General features: G+C 40.4%; 2 protein-coding genes and 1 long non-coding RNA gene across 3 annotated transcripts in view; 2 read left to right on the forward strand and 1 right to left on the reverse strand.

The window, feature by feature from the left end:
- LOC146702645 (uncharacterized) overlaps nucleotides 1–22385 on the reverse strand; it is an 89763-nt gene extending 67378 nt beyond the window's left edge. The window contains exon 1 of the long non-coding RNA XR_014921869.1: nucleotides 22210–22385. This is a non-coding gene — a long non-coding RNA (uncharacterized LOC146702645). The remainder of the gene's footprint in view (nucleotides 1–22209) is intronic.
- LOC146702649 (PI-PLC X domain-containing protein 1-like) lies at nucleotides 2495–7041 on the forward strand. Its single transcript, XM_085465576.1, has 7 exons — nucleotides 2495–2667; nucleotides 2786–2891; nucleotides 5238–5362; nucleotides 5457–5588; nucleotides 5948–6112; nucleotides 6254–6437; nucleotides 6631–7041. The coding sequence occupies exons 2-7, from the start codon at nucleotides 2786–2788 to the stop codon at nucleotides 6858–6860; spliced, it is 942 nt and encodes a 313-aa protein (XP_085321702.1). The 5' UTR covers nucleotides 2495–2667; the 3' UTR covers nucleotides 6861–7041.
- Nucleotides 7461–25525, forward strand: part of spata20 (spermatogenesis associated 20) — a 52620-nt gene continuing 34555 nt past the window's right edge. The window contains exons 1-13 of the mRNA XM_085465577.1: nucleotides 7461–7762; nucleotides 8738–8866; nucleotides 8957–9021; nucleotides 9107–9261; nucleotides 9354–9497; nucleotides 9675–9876; nucleotides 9993–10123; nucleotides 11236–11340; nucleotides 12412–12486; nucleotides 13844–14056; nucleotides 14259–14451; nucleotides 17920–18088; nucleotides 25093–25301. Coding sequence (XP_085321703.1) covers nucleotides 7566–7762; nucleotides 8738–8866; nucleotides 8957–9021; nucleotides 9107–9261; nucleotides 9354–9497; nucleotides 9675–9876; nucleotides 9993–10123; nucleotides 11236–11340; nucleotides 12412–12486; nucleotides 13844–14056; nucleotides 14259–14451; nucleotides 17920–18088; nucleotides 25093–25301 — 1987 coding nt within the window. The 5' untranslated portion in view covers nucleotides 7461–7565. The remainder of the gene's footprint in view (nucleotides 7763–8737; nucleotides 8867–8956; nucleotides 9022–9106; nucleotides 9262–9353; nucleotides 9498–9674; nucleotides 9877–9992; nucleotides 10124–11235; nucleotides 11341–12411; nucleotides 12487–13843; nucleotides 14057–14258; nucleotides 14452–17919; nucleotides 18089–25092; nucleotides 25302–25525) is intronic.

Consider the following 25525-nt stretch of genomic DNA (forward strand, 5'->3'; position numbering starts at 1 on the left):
TGTTTTGGTTTATGAACCACTGATTTATGGCTTTTTGTCCACTCCAGTCAGAGAGTTAAAAGTGTGTTGAAAGCATTTGTGATCTCATTGTATTTTCTAATGAATAATGATGGCATAAGGAGATTTTACCAGATTCCTCTTTCAGATTGCTTCACAACAAAACTTGAAAGACAGCTGACGTTATCCCCCTCAAAGCATATAAATGAGGTGCTCCTGGGGAGCAATAACTAATCTTCAGTTGGTTGACTGTGTCAGTTCATGTACACTCTCAAATCTAAAGTGATAAAGATTTAAGCTACAAGTGGAGCATTACTTTGGCAGGGTAAGTGCTATTCCCAAACACTTTTGACTTTTATGCCTGAGCTTAATTTGTTCATTTTTGCTTAATGTCACTGAATTTATAAGAGACTAAAAATGTTTTTTATAGATCTATGCAGAAAAAGGCAAAGGGAAAATAAATGCTTCAATGGCGGATTGTCACAAAGGCCATCTTCCTCTGTTTAAACTAGCCATGCTGAGTAAATAATAACAGTGCAGTTGTTTCCAACTGGTATTGTAATTGTTGTGTGAAAAACATGTGTCTCCAAAACAAAATTTTGGGGGTGAATGATATCAACTCATAAATGATGACCTTCTTTAATGAATATGAATGTCATACTATCAGCTCTGGGAGACATATTAGGGAGTAAAATGCTAATAATAGCATGCAAAGGCATTAATTTCACCCTCCGATCACTCAGCAATTACCCATTAGGAGTAAACTTAGACTGGGGCAGCTTGCTTACCAAGCTTACCTTACCATATTGACAGCATCACACATTTGCTGCACGTTTCAGCTACCATGATGTAAATATCTTACTCCACCACAACCCAAAGACCCAAATGCTCTTTCAGCATTCACATTATTGGTATGCAGAGCTTTGCAATAATTTATGTGTGATCAGTGTGATCACAGTTTCTAAGTAAAAGTACACAGAAAAAAAAACAGAAAACAAAGTAAATATTTTTAATCAATTACATGTGGATGTTGCAAATGGTAGTGTTTAGGCTAAGGCTTCGGTGCTACAGGTGGCAACATGTGGACCCTGAGTGATGTCTTCCTCAAACAGTATTATTCAATCTACAAAAGAGGCCAGAATATGTTGGGTCTGGCCAAGGCTAGATAATCAACCTGAAGTCAAGTCCTTGAAAAGCCTATAAATTTTTGTGTTATAGTCGGCTTTGCAACATCAAAAGTCTAATAAAAAAAAGTTAAATAAATATTTTGTTTCTGTTTTGTGGTCATTGTTCATATAGAACAAAGCATTTCAAATCTGTCTTTTATAGGCTGCTAACACCTCATCTAAAATGCTTCCCAAATAGTAACCCCTCTATGCAAAACTTACATTTAACAGAATAACTTTATCTTAACTTGATTACTCCATAAACAGTGTTTATAGGGCTCCGGTGTATCTCTCCTCCAACCTGTTTCCTTTACAATAAATCTGTAGCCTACAACACAATACATTACACAAAACAGTAACTACTTTGCCCATATGTACCAATCTGATAGCTGTGGATGCTAAAAACATGATCTACCGGTAGCACAAGTTAAGGTGAGTCATGTCAACAGTAGGCTAGACTACTCGTAAAACCAGATGGCTTAAGAATGTCGCAGAGAACAATCTGTGTACAGACAAGAGAAAATATGTGATTTATTACGCATGAGTTCACTTTGTAATTTACAAGAGTGGAAATTAATGTTTGAATACATTTTAAGAATGGCCTCCTCCTCAGTGGTTTAACCCTGTTGACAGCTAGTTTCTCTTTTTAAGAACAGAGGTGGCCATCAGTGAGCAACGGTACGGCTTCATGCCTAGAATGAGCACTACAGATGTGATGTTAGCTTTGAGAGTGTTGATGGAGAAGTATAGAGAAGGTCAGGAGGAGTTGCACTAAGTCTTTTGTTATTCAGGGAAAGCATATGATAGGGTGTCAACGGCAAAACTGTGGTATTGCACGAGAAAGTCAGGAGTGGCAGAGAAGCACTATATGTGAGGGTGGCATAAGACTTTCAGTGTTAACAAGACAGTGATCTCGGTCAGAGAGAGATGGATTTAAGGCGGTGTGGGACAACATCAGGGATCTGCTCTGAGCCTTTACAGTAGCAACAGGTTGACTGATGAAATCAGGCAGAAGTCTCTGTAAACTATACTGTTTGCAGACGGCATTAGTACAAAAAAGTGTTTCAGCCCTTGGTTTTTTTCTCAATAATTTCCAGAGATCTTATTGCTAGAGACATCGGTTAAACTTATCAACGAACTCATCAAACAAGTGCCTTAGTTTACTTTTTTGAGTGCAGACTGAAATCCACTACTGAAGTCTGCACTAATATCAGAATTAAAAGTGTAGTGAAAGCCTTTGTTTTTTTCCTAGTGAATACTGAGGGTATGAGGAAGCTTCATTGGGGCGTTATATCTTGTTGATCAAACATTCCTTGTTTTGATTGCATCCTTGCAAAACCGGTAAGACAGCTGACGTTTTAACTCTTACAACATAACAATGAAGTCCTTCTGAGGAGCAGTGACAAAGCTAAGCCTCTGATTGTCTGACTGTGTCAGTTTGTGTACACTGTCAAATCTGAAGGAATAACGAAGTAAACTACAGCTGGTGCATGACTTTGGCAGGGTAAGTGTTAATTCTTAAAACTTGTGACCTTTATGTTTGTGCTTAATGTGTTCACTGTTGCCTAGAACCACTGAATTTCTAAGAGACTCTCCCGTAAGTTTAAAAATGTTTTGTGTAGATGTCTGCAAAGAAAGGGAATATAAAGATCGCGAACTACACTGACTGGATGTCACAACTACCATCTGAACTTTGGACAATTCCTCTCTTCAAACTAGCCATACCAGGTAAATGTATACAGTGCAACTGTGTCCAACATCAAACACAGCATGTACAGTGTGTCAAATCGGACCATTTTGTTAACAGAAATACTTTTCTGCAATCTACACTGCAGATTTTTTTGGGGCACCTCCAATAGCATTTAGTGGTAGCATTTATTCAGTCAGAATTCAAACAAACAAAATGAATGAAAAAGGTTGTGGTTTCTGCTGCATTTGTTAATTAATTTGTTAATTATTTGCAAGAAATACAGTAGTTGTACTTGGCTAGTGCGGAGACTGTACCCAAATGGCAGTGTTGTGGAAATGACAGTCTTCACTAGTGGGGATAGTTACAAAGCTTTCTTCGTTATGAATTAGCGTTACATGTTTCTATTGAACATTTGAAGATAAAAAAAAAACAGAAACTCTTGTAGAGGACATAAAGTCAGAGATAGAAACGACAAGGAGCAGGTGCATCTAGTACAGGTAGAGCTGCCGCAAAACCCCACAGAGCTCAGCAGCCAGCGCAACAAATTTTGGATCCTTGGCTTTTAGTTAGCAGCTAGCATTAGCAGCACATGCATCCAATGTGAAAGGACCTTTAATTAACCTTTAACCTTTAAAGTAATAATGGTATTTCTAACCACTGATATACCACAACTTTATCCTTTCAACAGCTACTGAAATTTAGGGGACCTAGTTTCTATCGGATATTTATATAGAGATCTTCCAGCTTCAAACTGTATTACCCTTCAAGGACCTGCAGTTCAAAAAAGCACCCCTCCACAGCCAAACCCATCTGTTCTCTGATTGGATTGTTAAATTTGTGATTGACATGACAATGACCAATCAGATGAAAGGAAGAAAACTAGGGTCAAAATTTGTACTAGTAACTTGAAACTTGAGTGCAGAGTTTCACTTGTATGTTTTGGCTATAGTGATGGGATTTCCGGCTCTTTTTAGAGATCCGGCTCTTTCGGTTCGACTCACTAAAAAGAGCCGGCTCTTTCGGCTCCGAACCGGCTCTTCAGGTTGTTTTGTTGCTTTAATTAATTTATTATTAACAATAATATAAAATTATGCACAAAAGGAATTACTAACGTAAAAAAAAGTGGTTTTATTTGTACATGTTTATATATAAATATATGCGGTGGCCCCTAGAGACAAAACACGTACAAACTCCAAAACACATTTCTAGCATGAACTGAACTTCCAAAGCAGAGCTACTAGATCACTTAAATTACACAATTGAAAGCATGTGTGTATTGTTTGTGTATTTATACACAGGCACTCATATATATTCAAATAATTTAAAAATTTTAATTTACCTGTTACTACCACACACCGAATCCGGTCGTTGGTACTTGCTGGCTTGTGTAGCCACTAGGTAACAAAAGCTCAACACTGCGCCCAGCATCCTGGAGCACTTCTGTTGTCTTTTGTACGTGTTTTGAGTTTTTACGTGTTTTGGAGTTTGTACGTGTTTTTACGTGTTTTGGAGTTTGTACGTGATTTGAAGTTTGTATGTGCTTTGTCTGTAGGGGCCACTGTAAATATACTTTTATTTTTTCACTCCACATAAAATGTAATAAATAAATCATATAATACAAAAATCAACTATTCACATTTCAAATTTTAACTATTTAAATTTTCAGCTTTTTCCTTTTACAAATTTAAAGTGAAAACAACACAAAACACTGCAAACCACAACACAATTAAATATAAATTATAATATGAAAACAAAAAGAACATGCATATTCTCTGTCATATGGGCCTGCATGAATAAACTTTCTGAATCCTTTATCATCTGCAACCGAAAATAGTTGTGGATGATTACTATACCTTTCTAATGTGACGTTGTTGTCCCTGGCTCTCTTTCTCTCTCTCTCCCTCTGGCTCTGTTCCTGTGCTAGTGAGTGTAACTACCGCCCCTCCCCCCTCTGCCCAGCATAAAGCACAAGGCTCAGGTGCGAAGTGAAGCGGAAAAAAGTGCGAGAGAGAGAGAGAGGGTGAGAGAAAGAAAAAAAAAAAAACCCACGTGACGGCTCGCGATAAGGAGCCGGCTCGCGTCGTTCACGTCAAAGAGCCGGCTCTAAGAGCCATTTCGTTCGCGAACGACCCATCACTATTTGGCTAAGTCCACACACAAATGTTTTTATGCACACACAAATTCTTTTTACACATACAAATCCTGATTTACAAGTACAAAATATTTATGACCATAATTTGTGCCCATACACATTACATTTAAAAGAGGACTATAGAGCTACATGAGAAAAAAAATCCCATAAATACACCATAAAAAAACAACTCCCAAATCTGTACAGCATTTTAAAACAACATTGGTAAGGCATTTGTGTGTTTCATTCGTAGGAAGCCATGACTCTGTGAGTTATGATTTGGATGCCAGCTCTGCTATTATAGAGCCTGACAATCTAAAACGATTCAGCTGGATTTATTGCTTACGCAGAATAGTACGAACATGGGGAATGACCCAGGTAAGGGGAGTTTCTGACCTGCCGCTATCAAATTTATAGGTGAACGTAACAAACAGAGAATGGAATGTTTGACTGATGTTGGTTTTTATCACAGGAATACAACATCACAATGCAACTGGAAGCAGGAGTTCGCTACTTTGACTTGAGGATCGCTCGCAAACGTAATGACCACCATCCCACTAGGCTTTACTTTTACCATGGGCTGTACACAAGCACTGATGTTGAGGTAATAATAAGCATATTATGTAAAAGTACAAGACTATATATACAAAAGTACAAGACTAAAATATCAAATTTTTTGATATAAAAATAACTGAACTTTTAGCAGATTTTTTTTAACTTAAGAAGACCTTTACTAAGCTTTAGGCAAGACCTGTTTTAAAACTAGTTCAAGTTTTAAAATATGACCAAAGGTAAATAAACACAGGTGTTACTGATTTCCTTTATGAAGTGTCTGTTCTATTTTGGTAATTAGCCTTAGTTAATGTGATTTATAACACATGTGCTCACTTACTGTGTCATGAAGGAACCCTATAAAGAAGATTTCTTTTATCTAATGCCAGCTAATTTTCCCATTGAGTTCAGACTGTTCTCGGGGAAATACATGCCTGGACAGTGGCCCATCCTAAAGAAGTCATCATCCTGGCTTTTTCAAACTTCAATGGTTTTGAGAAAAACATTAAAGATAAACTTCACAACCATCTTATCGGCTTCATTAAGACCATGTTTGGAAGCACACTCGTCCCCCCGGTAGTGTACAGTTTTTCTTCTTTTTTAAAAAATGTATTCATTTATTCTTAGATCAGTAGGTCAAATAAGTCTCATTATTGAAGTACTTACTGTAACCTTTGCTTATAGTTTCAAAATAAGATATTCATTATCTTACAACAGGGCATCCCCACACTGCAGAACTGCTGGGACCAAGGCAAAAATGTCATAGTTTCATATGACTATCCAGCAAACTACCATCCTGAAATGTGGAAAAAAATAACTTATTACTACGCCAATAGCATGGACCGTGCACAAGTTAAATCAAAAATATCTGAAGCCTTGGGAAAGGAAAAGACTTCCAATTGTGAGTTTTCTCAACTATGCCATGTTATAAGTTATAGACAGCAAGACATTCATCTTTGGTGATCAAAAAACAATATTACTTGGGATGTAAATATCCAAAATAACATCTATTCAGAGAGAAAAAAGTTTTAAACAGCCAGGTTATACACAATATAATTTGAGATAATTACTAAGCTTCAACTTGTTCCCCACAGATTTCTTTGTATGTGGTTTGAACATGACTCTTCCAGCAGATCATAGGATACTCATCTACATCCTTCGTCTCTGCGACAGTTTCCCCAACGTTATTAGGAGGGGTCTGCCTAAGCTCCTGAAATGGCTGAAGCAGCAATCAGGTGTGAACATCGTTGCCTCAGACTTGGCAACTCGCAAGGACTTTGTGTCAACAGTTGTTGAGCTCAATTCTGCACTAATGAAACCATAACTGAAAAAGTATTGTGTTTCTTTAGTTTGAATATGACGGTGTGTGTGTGTTTTATTCTTTAAACCATAGATAACTCATCGGTTCATTGAAAAGATATAAATATTGTACAGTTACTAGAGGCTTAAATATTTTGCTTGTACATAAGTATTGTATTGCTTTTTTAAATAAACAATAAATTGTTTTTAAATTTTTATTTAATGTGTCAAATACAAAAACAAACACATTTTGTGTTGTTTAAATTCAAGACTAATAACAATTAATAAAATAAAAAATGTGTAGAAAAATAAGCATATGAACAGGGTGTAATATTAAATTATAAGCCACATACACAAGGAGGTAGGAAAAAAGTGCAGATATATATTTTATCTCACATATCCAATGCAATGCGAAGATGGTTTATAATATATTAGAATTTGTGTTTTATTTCCTTTAGGTAATGTAAAGATTTTATATTTAATTAAAATTCGTTTACGAAAATAACAAACTTGGGAGAAGACGTTACTGCACAGTTTGTCATTTTTATTTTGTATCACCAAAACAAATATCTCCTGTGATCCCCACTCCTGCTTTGTTGTCGCGCCTCCATCTGTCAAGTGAGGGTATTGCAAAAAAAAGTGTTTAACTCATGCCTGGAAGTTTTGACTGCTGTCTCTTCACAAACTAGCTAAAGTTAGCTTGCTAAAGTGACGCACTTGGTGGATTAGGATGTTAAGACTAGCATGGCGTCGGTCGGCGTCCAAACATAGCCGCGCGGGACCTACATGCGTGTTAACTGCAGCTTATTCGGGAGCGTATAGTCCACAGCAGAAATCACAGGGTGACTTAAGGTGTTTCAGACAAATTCCCCACCCACCAAGCGACAGGTCACCGCTCCTCCATCCCCGGGCGGCCTGCTACCTCAGGTAACGCTGCCTCAGCTAATGTGTAGCTAATGCTAGCTGTACGTAAACACTGCTTTGACATTTTACAGCAAGCATAGCGGGCTTAGCATAAAAGTCACGACCTGTTGTATTATTATACGGTTGTTGCTTGTGGCACAATAGCACTAACGAGTGTCGAACCACACCATACTCCCATATAAAATCATTCATATTAATATGTCCCTAAGGCTAACTCGTGGCCAGAGACATTCCCCCGTAGGGGCAAACATTTGATTAAAATCATAATGCCACGCATTTCAATTCGGTGTAAGTACAAAGGCTGACAATATGTTTTGGTTTCTATTAACTGGTTAGCTTTTCTTGCTGGTTTCTTGGTAACTCATCGACCACCCTCCGCTAACGATGAAAATTCTAGCATTGTGCTTCTAAGTTACACGTGAAAAATCACGCACATATGTGCAGCTTTTCCACCCGAATTCAACAAAAATGACTCATAAAGTGAAAGCTGTTTGTTGACGTTTTCCGGGGTATGAACTTTTATTTTTTAGCTAAGTCATAATAAATTGGAGAATATTCAAATGGAATTCGCCACGGCTGCCAGTCTGGACTAACAGCTGCTTGACAGCTACTGCAGCTTTAATGAGCTGCTGAACAAGCTTGTACAGCCCCAGAAACGCTCAAGAATTGTAATTAGAAAAAATTAACCTATCAATATTAGTATATTATTTTATATATTCTTTTGTCGATATACTACACAGGGTATTGACAGTGTTTCTGTAAGGAACGGGTATGTATAGAGAAATTTGAACTGAATGTTGTAGCTGTATTTTTATCGTATTACTCAAGGGTAACACAATGACATCCTGGGGCTGGCTTAACATTGTGTAAGGTATTTAGTCACTGTATTTGGGCCCACACCGAGGCAGCAACATCAAGATTGCTCTGTTTTGCTAATAAGAATCAGGATCCACATTCATAAGCATCTTGTGTGTCCAGTCCATCTGTCTTCATGAGTATGGCGTCAGGGAGTGAAGGGCCATCATCCACTTCTCACAAACACTCCAACAGGTTAGCTAAGGAGAGGTCACCATACCTGCTACAACATGCGCACAACCCTGTCGACTGGTGAGTGCTTTTTAAACTTCAGATGGACATACTTTCTGAAAGCACGGCCAAATGCCACGTTTTGTTTTTCTTTTTTCCTTTTTTGGTCAGGTATCCATGGGGGAAGGATGCTTTTGACAAAGCAAAGAATGAAGACAAACCCATCTTTTTATCCGGTAAGAGTTAAAAAAAAATCTCCGAGACATAGATTACAGATATCTGGATCACTACATTAAGAATTTTCTTTTGCTTGACCTCCAGTGGGCTATTCCACATGCCATTGGTGCCATGTTATGGAGAGGGAGTCCTTCGAGGACGAGGAAATTGGCAAAATCCTTAGTGAAAACTTCATCTGCATCAAGCTAGACAGAGAAGAGAGGCCTGATGTGGATAAGGTCTACATGACCTTTGTGCAGGTTTGTATACATTTACATTTTCACATGAAAATCTCTTTCAGCTTCACTCTGCTAGTGCCCCTTTATAATTTTTGCCTGGGAATTATTTCCAGGCAACAAGTGGAGGTGGTGGTTGGCCTATGAGTGTGTGGTTGACTCCTGAACTTCGACCTTTCATTGGAGGCACCTACTTCCCTCCCAGAGACCGTGGAGGTAGACCTGGGTTCAAGACGGTCCTCACCAGAATCATAGATCAGGTAGTAAAACTTCAAGAATTAGGGAACATTATTATATCAGATTTCATGCATTGTTAGTGGGGATGAAAAAAAGTCGTTAAAGAGATTTAAATTATATTTTTGTTTGTTCTCTTTACCCTCCTGTGCTGTCTCTGTGGAAGTGTATGAATGACATAAAGTATGACTTGTGTTCTAAAGTGGCAGAATAATCGTCCTGCTTTGGAGTCCAGTGGGGAGAGGATCATTGAGGCCCTGAAAAAAGGCACAACCATCACTGCAAACGCAGGCCAAAGTCCTCCACTGGCTCCAGACGTGGCTAATCGCTGCTTCCAGCAGCTCGCCCATTCCTATGAGGAAGAGTATGGAGGCTTTAGAGACGCTCCAAAGTTCCCCTCACCAGGTCGACATGAGCCCAAGTGGTCAGCTCTGTAGCTTTAAGGCCTGTAGAAAATTCTTTATTTGACTACCTGACAGCAAGTCTTTTCCTGTTTCTCTCTCTTGCCTATGCATCTGTAGTGAATCTGATGTTCCTCATGTCCTATTGGACTGTGAATCGCTCCACATCGGAAGGGGTCGAGGCTCTCCAGATGGCCTTGCACACGCTTCGCATGATGGCACTGGGAGGCATCCATGACCACATTGCACAGGTATAAACAAACCAAACTAGTGTTGTAATTCAGGGTTTTTCTTTCTTGTTGTTGTTGTTTTTTTTTTTGTAACAGGATTATGAATGGCAAAGTATTGTAAAAAAATTGATATATGAATAAATATTAAACACAGAAAAACAAAATTCAAACCACCAGGTTGAGTGGTAAAGATTCATGAAAAATAGGGAGTAAATTAACTGTCAGAAAAATTTATAAATTAACCCTAAATTCTGGCTGACAGGGCAGATGCTTTTAGTTCAGCTGATGCTCAGCTGATACAGTTTGTGACACTGGCAGCTGTCATATAGCTTGTCCCCACCATTTCTGCTGACTCTGCATGCTGCTTTGCAACCCAACTCTACCCTGGCTCAACCTTTTTCTAGCATAATTAATGCCACATCCAATGTCCTTGAGGCCTGCTCTGTTCTGTGAGGTCTGCAGCATAACGTACTATATACAAGTATCCATAACATAAAATATTAGAAGCCTCTCATGAAAAACATCCACAGGTCTCTTTCAATCCATTCCATTTTATGATCATTTTAAATTCACTAGTAGAAACTGGCATGTTTAAGTTTAGGTGTGTTTTAATAAAACGCTGTTTTTCCCACATCTGTCAGAACTCATCAAAAAAGCAAAGTCTTAAAAGGGCATTTGTGCTCGAACAGACAAGGATACCAAGACAACCTGGAAGTTTACCCAGAAAACCAAAATATGTTAGTGCTATTTTGTGCATGTGGTCAGTGATGCCCAACCCATCAAATCATACAGAATGCAGTGGCGAGTCATAGAGATGCATGACAGACTGAATCAAAACTGTAGAGGAAAGCTCTTACAAAGGGCATTTTGTACGGTTAGGACATTTTATTCATCAAGTAACAAGAAAATTAAATAAAAAGTTGTCAGAATGTTGTCAGAAGTGGTGCTTCTCTAATGTGCAAGCCTGGTTTGTTCATGTCAGACACAAAAACACACAGATGTACTCTTGGTCTCTTTAATATAATCGTGTTTTTAGTTCAAGTCAGATATACTTATGTTGTAGTACTGGTACTTTCAACTAATTTTAGTGAGTAAAATTAAGCAGCCTCCCTCTTTATGTCTCTTTATCTCAGGGTTTTCATCGTTACTCCACAGACTCCTCCTGGCATGTTCCTCACTTTGAGAAGATGTTGTACGACCAGGCTCAGCTGGCTGTTGCCTACATAACAGCTTCCCAGGTGTGTGCAATTGTCTCTGTGTGGCTGTTTGTGTATCTGACAGTGTAATTAGCTCTGATCTTTCTCTCTTGTCTGCATAATTAATGTTACCCCCCAACCTAAAATCTCCAGCATAAGAGATGGCAAACATTTACTTTGTTTCAGAGTCAAATCAAACACTCACAGTGACAACACATGTGCTGTTATTGTGAGGCTTATTGTTTGGGCAATGGCCTACCAGAACATATTCTGTAATTTTACACATTTATTTCTTACAGTTTGAGCCCAAAGAGTTGTGATAACAGATTTCTTTCATCATCATTTATTTATTTATCTAGCACTTTAAAAACACACCTGGTAGACCAAAGTGCTGTACAATACTAATATGCACATAGTAATAAAACCAGACATAGCAAAAAAAAAATTAATTAATGCGGCAAATGCGCCATCTCTCACTTTATGACATCTGGGATAGGGTCAGGCGCCCTGTGACCCAGAATTGAATAAGAAATGGATGAATTTCTTAAACTACGCAGTAATTTTGATGATCACTATCAAGGGCAGCAGTGATTAAACATCTAGTCATCTCAAGTGGTTTCACACATCGCTAATATAGTACAGTAAAAAAAGTATTGTAGATGTAATGCTGGAATTTTTTTTGCTTCCTCAAAGTCTGTATCAACATAGGTCCTAAAAATCCAGGAGTGGTCAGACTGTACTTTGTAACTTTCATTTTATTTATTTAGCCCTCAGTCAAAATGACTGTACTCTACTGTTTTTAGTACATCACTTCAAACACTTGACAGTGTTTTTCACTGCAGTGGGCAGCACTGAGTTATGATGCAGCAAACAACTTAAGAATCTGAATGCCATAGTTTTCAGTTTTCCCGTGAGTGCTTGCTGGGCTGGCCTGCTTTTAAGTCAGAGACTGAAAAACAAACCCTAATTAGGACACAAACATACAAACTCAAACAAATAGAACTCTCATTGCATACTGCACAGACCACTCCACGTGACAGTACCTGTGAGGTCATGTTAAGGTTAAATCATGTTGCTTTGGGAGGTGACTTGTGTGCGTTTCTGTTTTTCCAGGTTTCAGGTGAGCAGTTTTTTGCAGAAGTGGCTAAGGATGTACTGCTTTACGTCTCCAGAGACCTGAGCGACAAGGTGAGTCTGCCATTTCTGTGTGCACAACTGCTGTGTTGTTTTTGTGGTAATGGGAACTTCACCGTCATTGTGATGGTTTTGTAAATCAGCAAATAAAGAAACTATTTCACAAGAAATAGTTTCTTTTGGCTGCTTCTTTGGCATGAAGGGTCATCACAGCAGGTAACTTTAAAGGTTTAGTTTGGCAGAGCTTTTATACCGGATGTCCTTCCTGATATAACCCCAAAGAGGATTTATGTTTCCAGCTGAGCAAATGTGTAAACCCCTACACTGTGGAGCTAAGGGAGATATTTATGACACTAACCATGTTTATCTTTCTACAGTCCCAAAAAACTTTTTGGGGATTTTCTTACCTGCATGATTGAGCATGTGTCAAGACATCTTTCACAGACTTGGAGAATCAATGCACAGGCATATTAAAGCCAACACTGTATTAAGTTCCTTTCTATGGATTCTTTTTGTTCATGCATCCTCAAGGTCACGAGGTGGGACCCCGTTGATGAATAGCCTCTTAAACTCTTGCTTCTCGTCTAAGGGTCAAGCCTTTTTTCCCCCCTTTTGTTAAATGAGGCGACAGAAGTGAATTGGGCACACAATTAAAACCAGACTTGTTGCAATAATAATATTCCCTAAGATTTATTATGCAATTACAGGCTAATGAATTGGTGCTGCAAAGATAATTTTCTACAGACTTCATGCTGCTTTTTTGTAATACAGTGGGTGGGATCTTCCCACAGTGAGGGAGACTCCGTGATTGTCCTCAGGCTAAATTACTGGAGTACTTTTTTACTTCAGCTGGTTCCCTGTGAGCTGTGTGGGTCCCAGTGATCTTCAGTCTTTGTATTTCCTTTTTAACTACCTGAAGCTTGATTTATCTTGCATCATAGGGGTTGAAATTAATTGAGAGTCATTATGTGTTTTTTACAGTAGATCTATTAAAACCCTGTTAAACTTTGTGGTTGGCAAATCTCTGTGTTTCCCAACCACATTAATAGGCCAGTTATGATCTTAAAAAAGTGCAGTAGCAGTGCAGTGTTTAAGTCTTCATTTTAGGAAAAGGATGCTAAACCGTCCTGCTTTTCCTCCAACCAACTGCCGCGGTTTTAGGTTTTCATGTGTTTTTACTTTCCGAAGCTTTCCGAATTAATGCGTTTGTGAAATTTCAGTGTCTAAAATAATTTTTTCATGTTCTCAGATAGTTGTTTTTCATCATCATGTCACAGCAACAGAAAGAGTGTCGTGAATACTGTTGCATGTTTCTCAACTGATCTACAACAGTGCATTTTGTCTCTCGTCCTTAAAAAGCACCTCTCCCTCCTCCTGCCCTCTCTGTGTGTTTGTGCGTTCTCTGAAACAGTCTGGGGGCTTCTACAGTGCAGAGGATGCAGACTCTGTCCCGGCTTCGGGGGGACCAGAAAAGCGAGAGGGGGCTTTCTGCGTGTGGACAGCCTCTGAAGTTCGGGAGCTCTTACCAGACGTGGTGGAGGGCACCGCTGGTAATGCTACGCTGGCTGACATCTTTATGCATCACTATGGGGTCAAAGAGCAAGGCAATGTTGCTCCAGAACAGGTACTTTTGTTCTAGTTGTGTTGGTCTTGCTCAATGAATGAAAGTGAATATGCACAGAATGATAATGGTTTATTATACTTCAGTCACAGAGGACTTTAAGGTGACTTGATAGTGTCAGTAACCATTAACATGAAAAATGCTGCAGTCAGTGTGGATCAGTATGTGTGAACACCCTCTTATTCCCTGTACTGTGTGTTGCCAGGACCCCCACGGGGAGCTGCAGGGCCAGAATGTGCTGATCGTGCGTTATTCAGTCGAGTTAACAGCTGCTCGCTTTGGCATCATTGTCGAGAAAGTCAATGAGCTCCTGGCCTCTGCCAGAGCCAAAATGGCCGTAGTGAGAAAGAGTCGGCCACGCCCTCATCTGGACACCAAGATGTTGGCCTCCTGGAATGGTAAAGTTTACACTACAGCACTGAAATGGTCACTTCCAGTCATTCAAATGGCTCTTAGGCTCAGCATCATTGATTTTTCTGTTTAATAGATGAGTAATCGTAATGAGTGACAGCAGTAATAGGGCTTGATGATATGAACAAAAACATTTGAGGGTGAATGGTGCAGCTTTATATATATTAAGGCCACTGAGTGTTAAAAATTTATGCAAATTTATAGGGAACAAAAGACCACTAAAAACACACGTTCACTTTAGTCAAGGAACTATATCGCTTTACTTTTCAGGTTTAGGTAGGGAAGAAATTCACATTTTCCATTTTCTGGAATCAATAACTCATGAGGAGCGTTTTTAGAACTCCAACAGCACCTTTTTCAATCATTTTATTCAGGACGTCAACAGACCACAAGTTCTTTTTTATTAAAACGAGGCAGACCTGGAGCAATAATACACATTAATAAGTCATATGTAGCTGACTGTGAGAGGAATGTGCTGCGACCGTCTACAGAGTGCAACACTCAGCTGTGTTAGCTTTGCACTCATACAGTGAAGTGTCACTGAAATCACTTTATCCTTTTTGGGCACACTACAAGTCTTTGTTTGTGAAAACCTGTTCCTGTTTTCTTCTTTTTTTTAATCAATTCAATTATATTTATATAGAATAGAATAGCCCTTTATTGTTAATGTACACATACAACGAAATTGTGGGTGCTCCACACCAACTGTGCTGGAGCAAAATCTAAACTGTACACAGCAGGAATAAATAGCAAACAGGAGAAATATATACAATCAAGAGGGATTTATACAAAACAAGAGAAAGGCACACAATAGAGAACAAAATAGTTGCAAAGTGCTTGGATGTAGAGCAAAGAAAAGACTGCATGTGAGAATGGCCCAGGGGAAGAAGCTGTTTGTAAGTCTGGAGGTGCGGGAGGGCAGCGGGGCAGGAAATTGGTGGTCGGGGTGCACCTGTGATAGATCTGGTTTTCCTGAGATGGGAGGAGCTGGTGATGGGCTCAAAGGGTGGCAGAGGGCAGCCAGTGATTTTTTTGAGGTGGTGTTAATTACCCTCTGTACAGCCTTCCTGATCTCTTTTGTGGCCCCTGGGTGCTCTCCACTAAGGAGCAGTATATAGCTGTCAACTCAAAACAGTCCCCTGAAGGATCTTTATATTGTAAAGTAAAGAAGCTACGAATAATAGAGAATAAAGCAAGAATCAGACGACCCTCTGCGAACAAGCACTTTGGCGACAGTGGGAAGGAAAAACTCAATTTTAACCAGAAGAAACCTCTGGCAAAACCAGGGTCAGTGAAGGGCAGCCATCTGCTGTGACTGGCTGGGAGTAGGGGAGGAAGATGGGACAAAAGACAGACTGAAAGTGAGCCACAGATTAGTAATAACTAATGATTAAATGCAGAGCATTATTGGAGCACTATGAGCTCTGTAAGATAAGATGAGAAATAATTAGAAATTCATTTAGTAACTTCCTGTTCTCATAAATTTGCCTAAATATGGTCATTTTTTGGACGATAGAAAATTTACTCCCTTCTCAGCCCCCCTCTTTAGTCCTTTAATCTTTTTTTTTTTTTGTACCTTAAATGGACCAAACACTCCTAGAGTGGTGATACCCAATACATATGTCTGCATTTTGTACAAAACCAAATTTGAGATATCAGAAGTAATTTTGCCTGTTTAGCTGGGGATAGATAATTTTATCTGAAGTAAGGCTGGCTGAGGTTGTGATCCACGGTCAGTTTGTTTTCTTCAGTAGATGCCAGTGACAGAAACTCAAACAGACAGCACACAGCACAGAAACTATAGCCATGTACTGCTGAGGACACAGTCAGCGCCAACATGGATTTCAGCCACAAAAAGGGATCAATATCTGTTTAAGTGTACTTTATGTTTAGGACATTTCCAGGCTTTTACCTGAAGAGAAGGCGGTGCACTCAGTCAGACTCCATTGACAAAACCAGTAATTTTACCTCCCAAAACAGCAGTAAACACAGTTGTTTGTGTGCTCCTACCTTGATTGGTCAGTTAGTGTTGTGTGACTGGTGAGTTAGGGGCCTTTCATCTGAATTTCATCTGTCCCACAGAGTAACTGCCAACCTACACTTTCTTTCTTAACACAAATCAACAAATGTCATCTGTTGTTACATACAAAGTTTAGCCATTAATTTAATATAAAGCTTCAAACTTAGAGTTACTATTTATTGTTGGACCTGCACTGTGTCTCCCTCCATGCTGCAGGAGAAAGTTGGACAGCGACCTTTAGGTAACAGTGCTAGAGTGCACCACTGGAAAAGCTGTGACTTTAAACATCAAACTATGTCACTATGAAGGACATGCACAAAAAACAATGTCAGTGACGTAGTAGTTCAAGCGTTTCACGATCGGTCACAGTTCTGAGCTTATTGCCTCAAAATGACAAAAGTGATGTTGACCTTTGGGCACAGTTTGGGTTAAGACCAATAAGTTGATCACTGTGTGTAAGTCTGATTAAATTCTGACCATTAACACAGGAGGAGTCGCGGGTCTTGTAAATTGTGCACGGCTGTGGCATGAGCTCATCGATCCTTTGGCTGGATTAGCTAAGTATCGATAGACAGCTCAGCCTCGTAATCAGAGGCAGTGATCTGTCTGATCAGGGATTCAGGTTGCAGACATGATCAAAAGTGTAACACAGCGTGCCAGAAAGGAGAAGTTTTTCTGTGGGATGTTCCACAATGTGACCATTAATTCCACAACGGAAACAGACACCTTACATTATATTAGTTGATAGATTATGAGCACTTCTTCTTTTCTCAACAAGACAGTTTGATTCTGATTATGTCAAGTTAGCACAAGCAATTTTATCAGACTGTCATATATTTACAGTAAATACCGCTCATATTCACGAGCACGCCGTTTTTCTGCAGTGTCAAAGTGTGCGTAGATTATTACAGACACTTGTCATTTGGGATTAATGTGATGTCTCCTTAGCACTGTTTGTCCTGCACATTGTCTCAGATTCGATTAATTACAAGAGAGCACACATACACAAGTGCACCCACGAATTTGGCTCCCGGGGCTGACGTCTCAGACAGTGTGTGTTAGTGAGGTAATGAAGCTCGGCGATCCTGAGAACTTTCCAATTAGACGCAAGACTCTCTGTCTCCTCTCTAATGAAGAAACCTTGCCATTAATCACCTGTCCTCTGCTGCAAAACTTTGAAGGCGAGGCTGTGCACTCACTAGGCTTTGATTTACTACATAAAAGACGGGTGGAGGGAAAGCGGGAGGAAGGATGGATGCAGATAGGGACAAGAGGAGGAACAGGGGGACTTCAAAGGAGAGAGGGGGGGATAACTAAATTGGAAGTGTGGCAGGGGCTACATGTTGATACCTAAGCAGTGAGTATGTCATTTTATTACTTGGTGACCTCAATACACTCACCCTCAACGACATCACCGTTACTTTCTCCCTGTTAGGCCTGATGCTGTCGGCCTACGCTCGCGTCGGAGCTGTGCTGGGAGACAAGGACTTGGTGGAGAGAGCAGTGAAGGCTGGGGGTTTCCTAAAGGAGCACCTGTGGGACGCTAAGCAGCAGACCATCCTTCGATCTTGTTACCGTGGAGACCAGATGGAGGTGCAACAGATGTAAGCGAGAGAAAGTTTTGATGGCTCAGTTTTTAAAAGCTTTAATTCAGCGATCATAGTCAGAATGAGAATCTGATGACAGCTGGTTGCTTGATGCTTTTGTTCACATACATGTCAGACTAGACCCACACAGTCCTGCAGTTTTTGAATATTTAACTGTGACTGAAAGCTGTCAGAGGATGTTTGTCCTAACCTTGATTTGGATTTTTGAGAGTCTCAGAATTTTATTCCTGATTCGATGCATCTGTAGTACAAAATTCTCTCAGAGACACTGCATGTGTGCTTTTTTCCTGAAGTTTAGCGAGCCTCACGGGTAGGGCATAGAGTCATTGCAGGTGAGGCGGGAAGGTTATGGAGTGAAACCAAAATGAAATGAATATGATTTATGGAAAGTAAAGGTTTGCTGAACCCACTGCACTAAACAAGTTGTGCTAAATTGAGTCCTCCTCGGCCGAGAGAGTTGTTGAATGTTTTAGTTCTTATGAGAAAGCAGAAGACCACAAAGGAAATACTCCTGTATTTGTCTGAGTTTCCTTCGCTTTCTTGAAGTGTTTGCTAGATTTATAAGGTCTGATCCAGTATTTGGGCCCACAAAAATGAAAAGCCTTAGCTGATTTTGGGTTTGGTTGATTTCTCCTTTAACATATTCCTGTTGTTGTGCCTCTAGACTGTTTTGAGCATTTTGCTATTTTTAGGTTTTAGTGGACACTTGTGCCTTCATCTACTGGATCTTCTCCAGCGGTGATCCTTCAACTTGATTTTCATTTTTGGGTGGCAGACAGAGTTCCCAAGGTGGCCGAGTTGTAATCAACGCGTTGCCAGAAAAAGTTTGAGTTTGCTGGAACACATCAGAGTTCTGGTTGTTTCCGCTGGAAGTTCTCTCAGGGGCCTTTAGACGTCACATCATAACGTCAGGTTTCTAATCTCTCACTCTGTGGTCTAGAATCTCAGTCTTTCTACCTTCAGGCTGATGACTGTGTGGTCTTTGAAGACTGTCCTGTTAGAACTGGAGACCCAGGCCTAATTGCAAGGGATGATCCTCCACACCAGGATTTTTCCAGATGTTGATGATTGAGATGATATGAGGTTATAATCTTGAGCTTCTCAATGCCAAATGACAGACAGCTTTGTCCCTTTTGTACTGTGTGACATTGTTAAATAGGATGTGGAAAATGGTTTTTTTTCCACTTTGTAGTAGAGGAGCGGTACGCAGTAGTTCTGTACTGAGATGGCTGTTTATATGCAAACAGGAAACGGTTATATCTGGATAAATCAGGTTACTCTGAGAAATCAGAGAACATGTTCACATGCATTCTAGTAACCTGGTTATAGCAAAGCCACATTTACATGCTGCAGGTCAGTAATTAGTTTTTCTCTTTTAGTTTCTATCATTTTGTCTATCTGAGACAAGACTGGCCCTGTGTTAACTGGGTTAAAGACGCCTGTTGAATGACTCGTGATGAGTTTTTTTCAGCCTACATAGCAACAGTACAAAATCTGTTTTGTCTTAGAATGACTGTTTTCTTTTACGGGGTGCCGTGTTTGATTTTTAACCTTTTACAGTTAAGCCTTACATGAAGTGGAAGATGGCACAGAGTTAAGCTAATACTGTTAAGCTTAAGCTCTGGTTTTTGTGTTGAAATGGCCAAGACGACCAAATACAAACAGAATTTCTCATCAGTGTGACAAACACAGCGGAACGAACAGAGTCTCTTGTTGATTCTACACCATCACTCCAGGTGTCCCCGTTCTGTTGGCTAGCCCTATGTCCTAGTTACTACGAATGAGTGAGTATGCAGTATGGCCGAATCAGCAGAAAAATATGCCAGGAAGCCCACATCACAGCATGAAATGCATGCAATTTTAAACACACATATAAACAGATAGACACCACGAGCCTCTGTCTTCCACAGCCTGTCTCTCATTCATAATGTTCCAATTCAAGATGGGGTCGGCACTGAGAGTGCTTACCAAAGCCCTTTTCTCAGGGCTGGTTTACTTTCTGTACATTGGTAAATCACTCTGTCACACCAGGCCAGGCACATATGGGCCGTGCGCTAATTTACCAGGAGGAATAGTAGGTGCTCGGGCTAACTGGGTTAATAGGCCGTGGTAATGTTGAGGAGCTGATCATGAAGAGTATCACCAAGGTCTTTAGGAACCAAAGGAAGGCATGACAATGGATCCAGTATAGCCATGGCAAGTGGGTCACTGGTGATGTTGACTCATTACTCAGGCTGCTGCTGTAGCCTCTTCAGCACTACACTTAGCAGAGATAACTTCTCAATTAGTTGTTTTTTTAAGATTTCTTTTTTGGCATTGTAGAATTATTAGACTGCAGTCTACTCTGTACTATCCAAAGTAGGACGAAAGGGTGGGGCCAGATGAAATTGTGTGGGGAGAAATGGAGCTCAGACCCTTGTTGGGGCATATGTATTGCCTGGTCAACCAGCTGACCTATAGTGGAGCCCCCTAATTTATTTTATTTTGTTTTAGTTTAATGTTAGCCTTGCATCAGGCTCGCGACCTGTCCAGGGTGTACTCTGCCCGTCGCACTATGGTAGCTGGGATAGGCTCCAAGCCCCACCCCCCCAATGCCCACCAATTTGATTTGATTTTTAATGATGTTAGTTTTAAGGATGGTTTGTTTTCATTCAATGACTGTTGCAGTTTAAATTAAATGTTATTTTCTTGTGCTAAAATGAATCTGGCTTTTTAAGCATGAGCCTGTCATTACTGTGTGGGTCTGTTTGCTTGTTTTTCCAAAGATCACAATAATATGTAGTAATGCAAATTCAAACTTTTTGAGCCAATAATCAAATGTGATTTTGACTGCACTCTAATAGTGTCATAAGCAGTTATTCTTTTTCCACCTCACTGCCGTTCAATTACAGTTTTATACACAATCCCACACACGCTGATGGGCTGGCGCATAAAGAGCAATTAGATGAGGGCATTCAAATTAATTTCAAGGGTCTGCAGAGTATCATAGGCTTCTGTTAGGGTTAGCTACATTGTTTTATTAATGACTCAGAATGCGCACCTGCGGACCACTTATGTGCACCCCTGGTTATTTAGCTCGTCATATTGCAGCCACAGAAATTCTTTTGTCCATGAAACCATAAAGCTGCACTTTCTTTTTGCCTTATAGTCTCATTTGTCATAACTTCTCCGTTTTGTGGTAAGCTTTTCTTTGGCTGTCACTTCTTCACCCCGACCTGTCTTATTTGGCTCAGCAGAACTGAAATATAAATCCTGCTACTTTTACACACGCACTCACATAATTTCAGCGATTCTCTGCGCGATCAACCTCTCACATGTTTAAGCTTGCTGCGGGAGATTTCACTTGTCATGTTTGCATAGTAAGCTAACGATTAATAAGACGATGTCAGAGGAATTGGTGCACAAATTATCATCACTCACAGATCAGTGCTGTCATTGCAAAGTGAAAGCAAAAAAACAAGCGCAAATTCAAACGCGACTTCAATATGTCACATATTGACAGTGGCTCACCGATGCCAATGACATAATTACCCAGCTACATTTCTGAAAGAATGCAAAAGCATTGACATATATTTTTCCTACAATAGCCCGACGGGCAGGGCAGAGAGATTTTTGTAGCCCGACTGGAAAGATCGCTAGCTCCGGGACGTCGGGCTAGCGATTTTGCAAGCCCTGTATCTGATTGAGGAATCACTCATCTTTGGAAAAGAGAGTTTATTACAGAGAAATGTCTCTTTCCAAAATAAAAGCTATACTATCCGCTTCTTCTGGGCTATATTCTCAGCAGCATAAGGAGAATCACGTGCTAACGGCTGTCTAAATGACTCGGCTAAAGTTAGTAGCATGCTTGTTGTTTTTGTCTTTGCACTAGGATGATGTCGGCGTAAATGTGCAGTCATATTCGTTGTGTTCCCACTAGTGCTTTCAGGTTAATCTCGTTGAAATGACCTTAACGCCACAACATGGCAAATCTCCGTTAACGAGCTACCGCCGATCGCCCCGTGCATGGGGCTAGACGGCCAACACGTTAACGAGCTAACTGCGCTAACACACTAGTTAATTAAGCATTGCATGGCACATCCAACATACTGTTTTACTTTAGTCCATGACTCGCTTACCTTCAGGGTCATACGTCACATGAAAACCAAAATAATTCCAAACGCCAGATCTGAATGAGGGTGGGGGAGGTCCATCTTGCAAGGAGAGCTTAACTTCTGTCTTGCTAGCTTGCCCTGCGCTCTTCCTCCTGACTATGCTGTCTGTGTTGAGCGCTCAGTGGATCTGCGCTCGACAGTGCAGCCTAGGCGGAGTAGTCGAACGCAGATTCACTGAGCGCTCCACACAGACAGCATCGTCAGAAGGAAAGTTGATAAAATAAATTACAAATGTTGTATTGTTCGATACATATGCGTACCGAACCGAAAGCACTGTATCGAACGGTTCAATATCGATACGAATATCGTTGCACCCCTACTGTATATATATCTGCTTTATAAGCTCAGTACTGTGCAAAAGTATTAAGCCAGTGTAAAATTTCTTTATATTTTGTAAGGAAAGTGGGAAATGAATGCAGCGATTTACTGAAACGTGCAAGCATAAATGGAAGTACAGAATATGAGGCAAAAAACGAGTTTTCACAGTTCTGTCAAGCAATAACTGGAATGACCAGATTTATTCTTCAGCACAGCTTGAATTCTTATGGTCAAGATTTCTTATAATTTCTTTATCAATCTCAAGGAATATTTGTCTGGGCATCTTAAAGGACTTGTAACAGGGTTCGTACGGGTGCTTGAAATACTTGAAAATGCTTGAATTTTAATGTTGTCTTTTCAAGGTTTGAAAAGTGCTTGAATTTTTAGATGTGGCGCTTAAAAGTGCTTGAAAGTGTAACTGTATTTCATTCACCACAAATAACTATCTGATTGAATAGTTTTCTTATCAGATAGAGAAATAATATGAGTCGCAAAATGTAAAAGAAAAATTTCCCCGCCTGGGCTGCCTTGCGTCTGTTTCAACGTGTGACCCCGCCCTTCCCTCGGACAGTCAGGGATGAGTGCGCTAACATACCTGTAGGTTGCTGTTTTAACGAGTGTTTGATGGAAAACGACAATGGCGGAGTTTGCGCTCTCCAGTCGCGTGATAGGTGAGTCCTAGTAAATAATTTTCCAGTACGTGTACCCCATATGGAAAAGATATATAGATACAAACTTTATAAGATTTATGTCTTGTGTGAAACTTGTATGAAAAGTATACAAGAGTGAAAACAGGTATAAGATCCCTTAAAAATTATATAAATGAAACTTGTATGTTTTGGATACTTACTTACATCAAGTTGCTGGAAGGAATTATTTATGTTTCAAACTCAAAAAACAACGGCCTCCTTGTTGACAAAAAAAGAAATCACATTCCTTTAATTATATAGAAAATATAAGAAAAATCATTTATTTGCTATGTGTAAACATAGATCAGGGCCTCCTCCTGGTGGGCATGCCTGGAAAACCTCACCCAGGAGGCGCTCAGGAGGCATCCTTGTCAGATGCCCGAACCACCTCAGCTGGCTCCTTCCAATGTGGAGGAGCAGCAGCTGTACTCTGAGCCCCTCGCGGATGGCTGAACTTCTCACCCTATCTCTAAGGGAGAGGCCAGCCACCCTTCGGAGGAAGCTCATTTCTGCCGCTTGTATCCGCGATCTCGTTCTTTCGGTCACTACCCACAGCTCGTGGCCATAGTTGAGGGTAGGGACGTAGCTCGACCAGCTGCATCACTGCGGCCGCAGCACCAATCCATCTGTCGATCTCCGGCTCCCTTCTCCCATCACTCGCGAACAAGACCCCGAGAACCTTGAACTCTTCCACTTGGGGCAGGAACTCATCCCCGACCCGGAGTGGGCACTCCACCCTTTTCCGGCTGAGAACCATGGCCTCAGATTTTACATAATAATCTATATGATAATTGTAAGTTTACAGGGACTGAAACGAGTGAATAAAGTGGCCAAAGCCACTTCAGAAAGCCTCAGAACTTTTGCTTAAGGCCAATTTAAAAATAACAAGAAATTCTGGCTCCATGGAAACAAAAGAAAAGAGGGGGTGGGTCAGGACTTTTGCAGAGTCCTATACTGAGTTGAGTTGGCTAGAACAAGTGCTTTTGCTCTGTGTATGAGTTGGCTCATGAATCAACCTTTTTTCTGGGGAAGAAAAGCTGCTCTCTGACTCCTCACCTCTCCATGACCTTAAAGTCATGCACTTTATCTTCTCCAAGTGCACCTCCTGTTTTTAGCCTCTTGACTGCCAGCCATCAGCCTCTCATGTCACAGCACTGTCTGGCCTCCTGTCACTGTCTGTCCCCATGCACTCACTCAGACGGGGTGCCGTCATAAGAATTGGAGGGGAAAAGTAGCACGGGGTGGAATAACCCTCGAATTTAGAAGCTGATTTGCAGCGACTCAGTAGCAACATTGTGAAGGACAAGTCTTGAACAATAAATCAGAATCAATTTCACTGACAGAGAATGATTTGTAAAATTGGGAGAAATTGGTAGGACAAAAGAACTCGTCTGAATGAAGTGGAGGAGGAAAAAGAGTTACTTCAAACGTCAGACATCTTATGTATGCAGTTGTGTGCCTATGCGAATGTCTTTGCCTTTACTATAGAAACACAGATGAATAATTACACATTGAGAAAAATGCTTCAGGAAGTGATTATACTCAGCTAACTATGTGTATTATAATGTAGTCGTGGATTGTCCCAAGTATCTCCTTCAGGCTCTTTGTAATGCCTTTGTAAGGCAGTCCCTCCACATTTCTTTAGCATCTGGCTGTTTGTCTTCCTCAGGCAGTATAAAAAAGTAAAGCATGGAATGGAGAAAAAAACAAAGCAAAACTAGTTCACTAAAAGTAACTCATGTCAATGCATCGATCAATAAATTCTTAATGAAAATTGTCCTGATTCCCACTCTCCTCTCCTGCTCCTCTGATTTTCACTTTCTCCCTCTGCGCTCTGCAGATCTCCGTCTATCTCTGGCTTCCTGGATGACTATGCCTTCATCATATGTGGTTTGCTGGACCTGTACGAGGCCACGCTACAAACAGAGTGGCTGCAGTGGGCTGAGGAGCTGCAGCTGAGGCAGGACGTGTTGTTCTGGGATGATCAGGGCGGAGGCTACTTCTGCAGTGATCCCACTGACAGCACAGTACTGCTGCAGCTGAAAGAGGGTGAGGGATGGATGCATTAGCTGCTTTTTTTTTTTTTTTTTTACCATAGGAACATTTGAAGATGCTCAATGCACTTAACTTCAATAAGAACTACAATATCTTACCCCCAGCAAAGTCCCTGCTCAGGGGGGTTGGCACATTCTGGAAGTTTAGGGATGTGTGAGTGGTGACTGCTTTTTGTTAGGATAACTTACTTTTTATAAAGATAACATTTAAATCTGGCC

Source organism: Copadichromis virginalis, linkage group LG8 (genome assembly GCF_057382275.1).
Source record: "Copadichromis virginalis isolate Kocher_CV1m ecotype Utaka linkage group LG8, C_Virginalis_male_GT1.1, whole genome shotgun sequence".
In the NCBI taxonomy this organism is placed as follows: domain Eukaryota; kingdom Metazoa; phylum Chordata; class Actinopteri; order Cichliformes; family Cichlidae; genus Copadichromis; species Copadichromis virginalis.

Coding starts and splice junctions, on each gene's coding strand:
- LOC146702649 (XM_085465576.1), top strand. CDS start 2,786: ATGTCTGCAAAGAAAGGGAATATAAAGATCGCGAACTACACTGACTGG. Junction 5,589..5,947: donor ACACAAGCACTGATGTTGAG/GTAATAATAAGC, acceptor CATTGAGTTCAG/ACTGTTCTCGGGGAAATACA. Junction 6,438..6,630: donor AAAGGAAAAGACTTCCAATT/GTGAGTTTTCTC, acceptor TGTTCCCCACAG/ATTTCTTTGTATGTGGTTTG.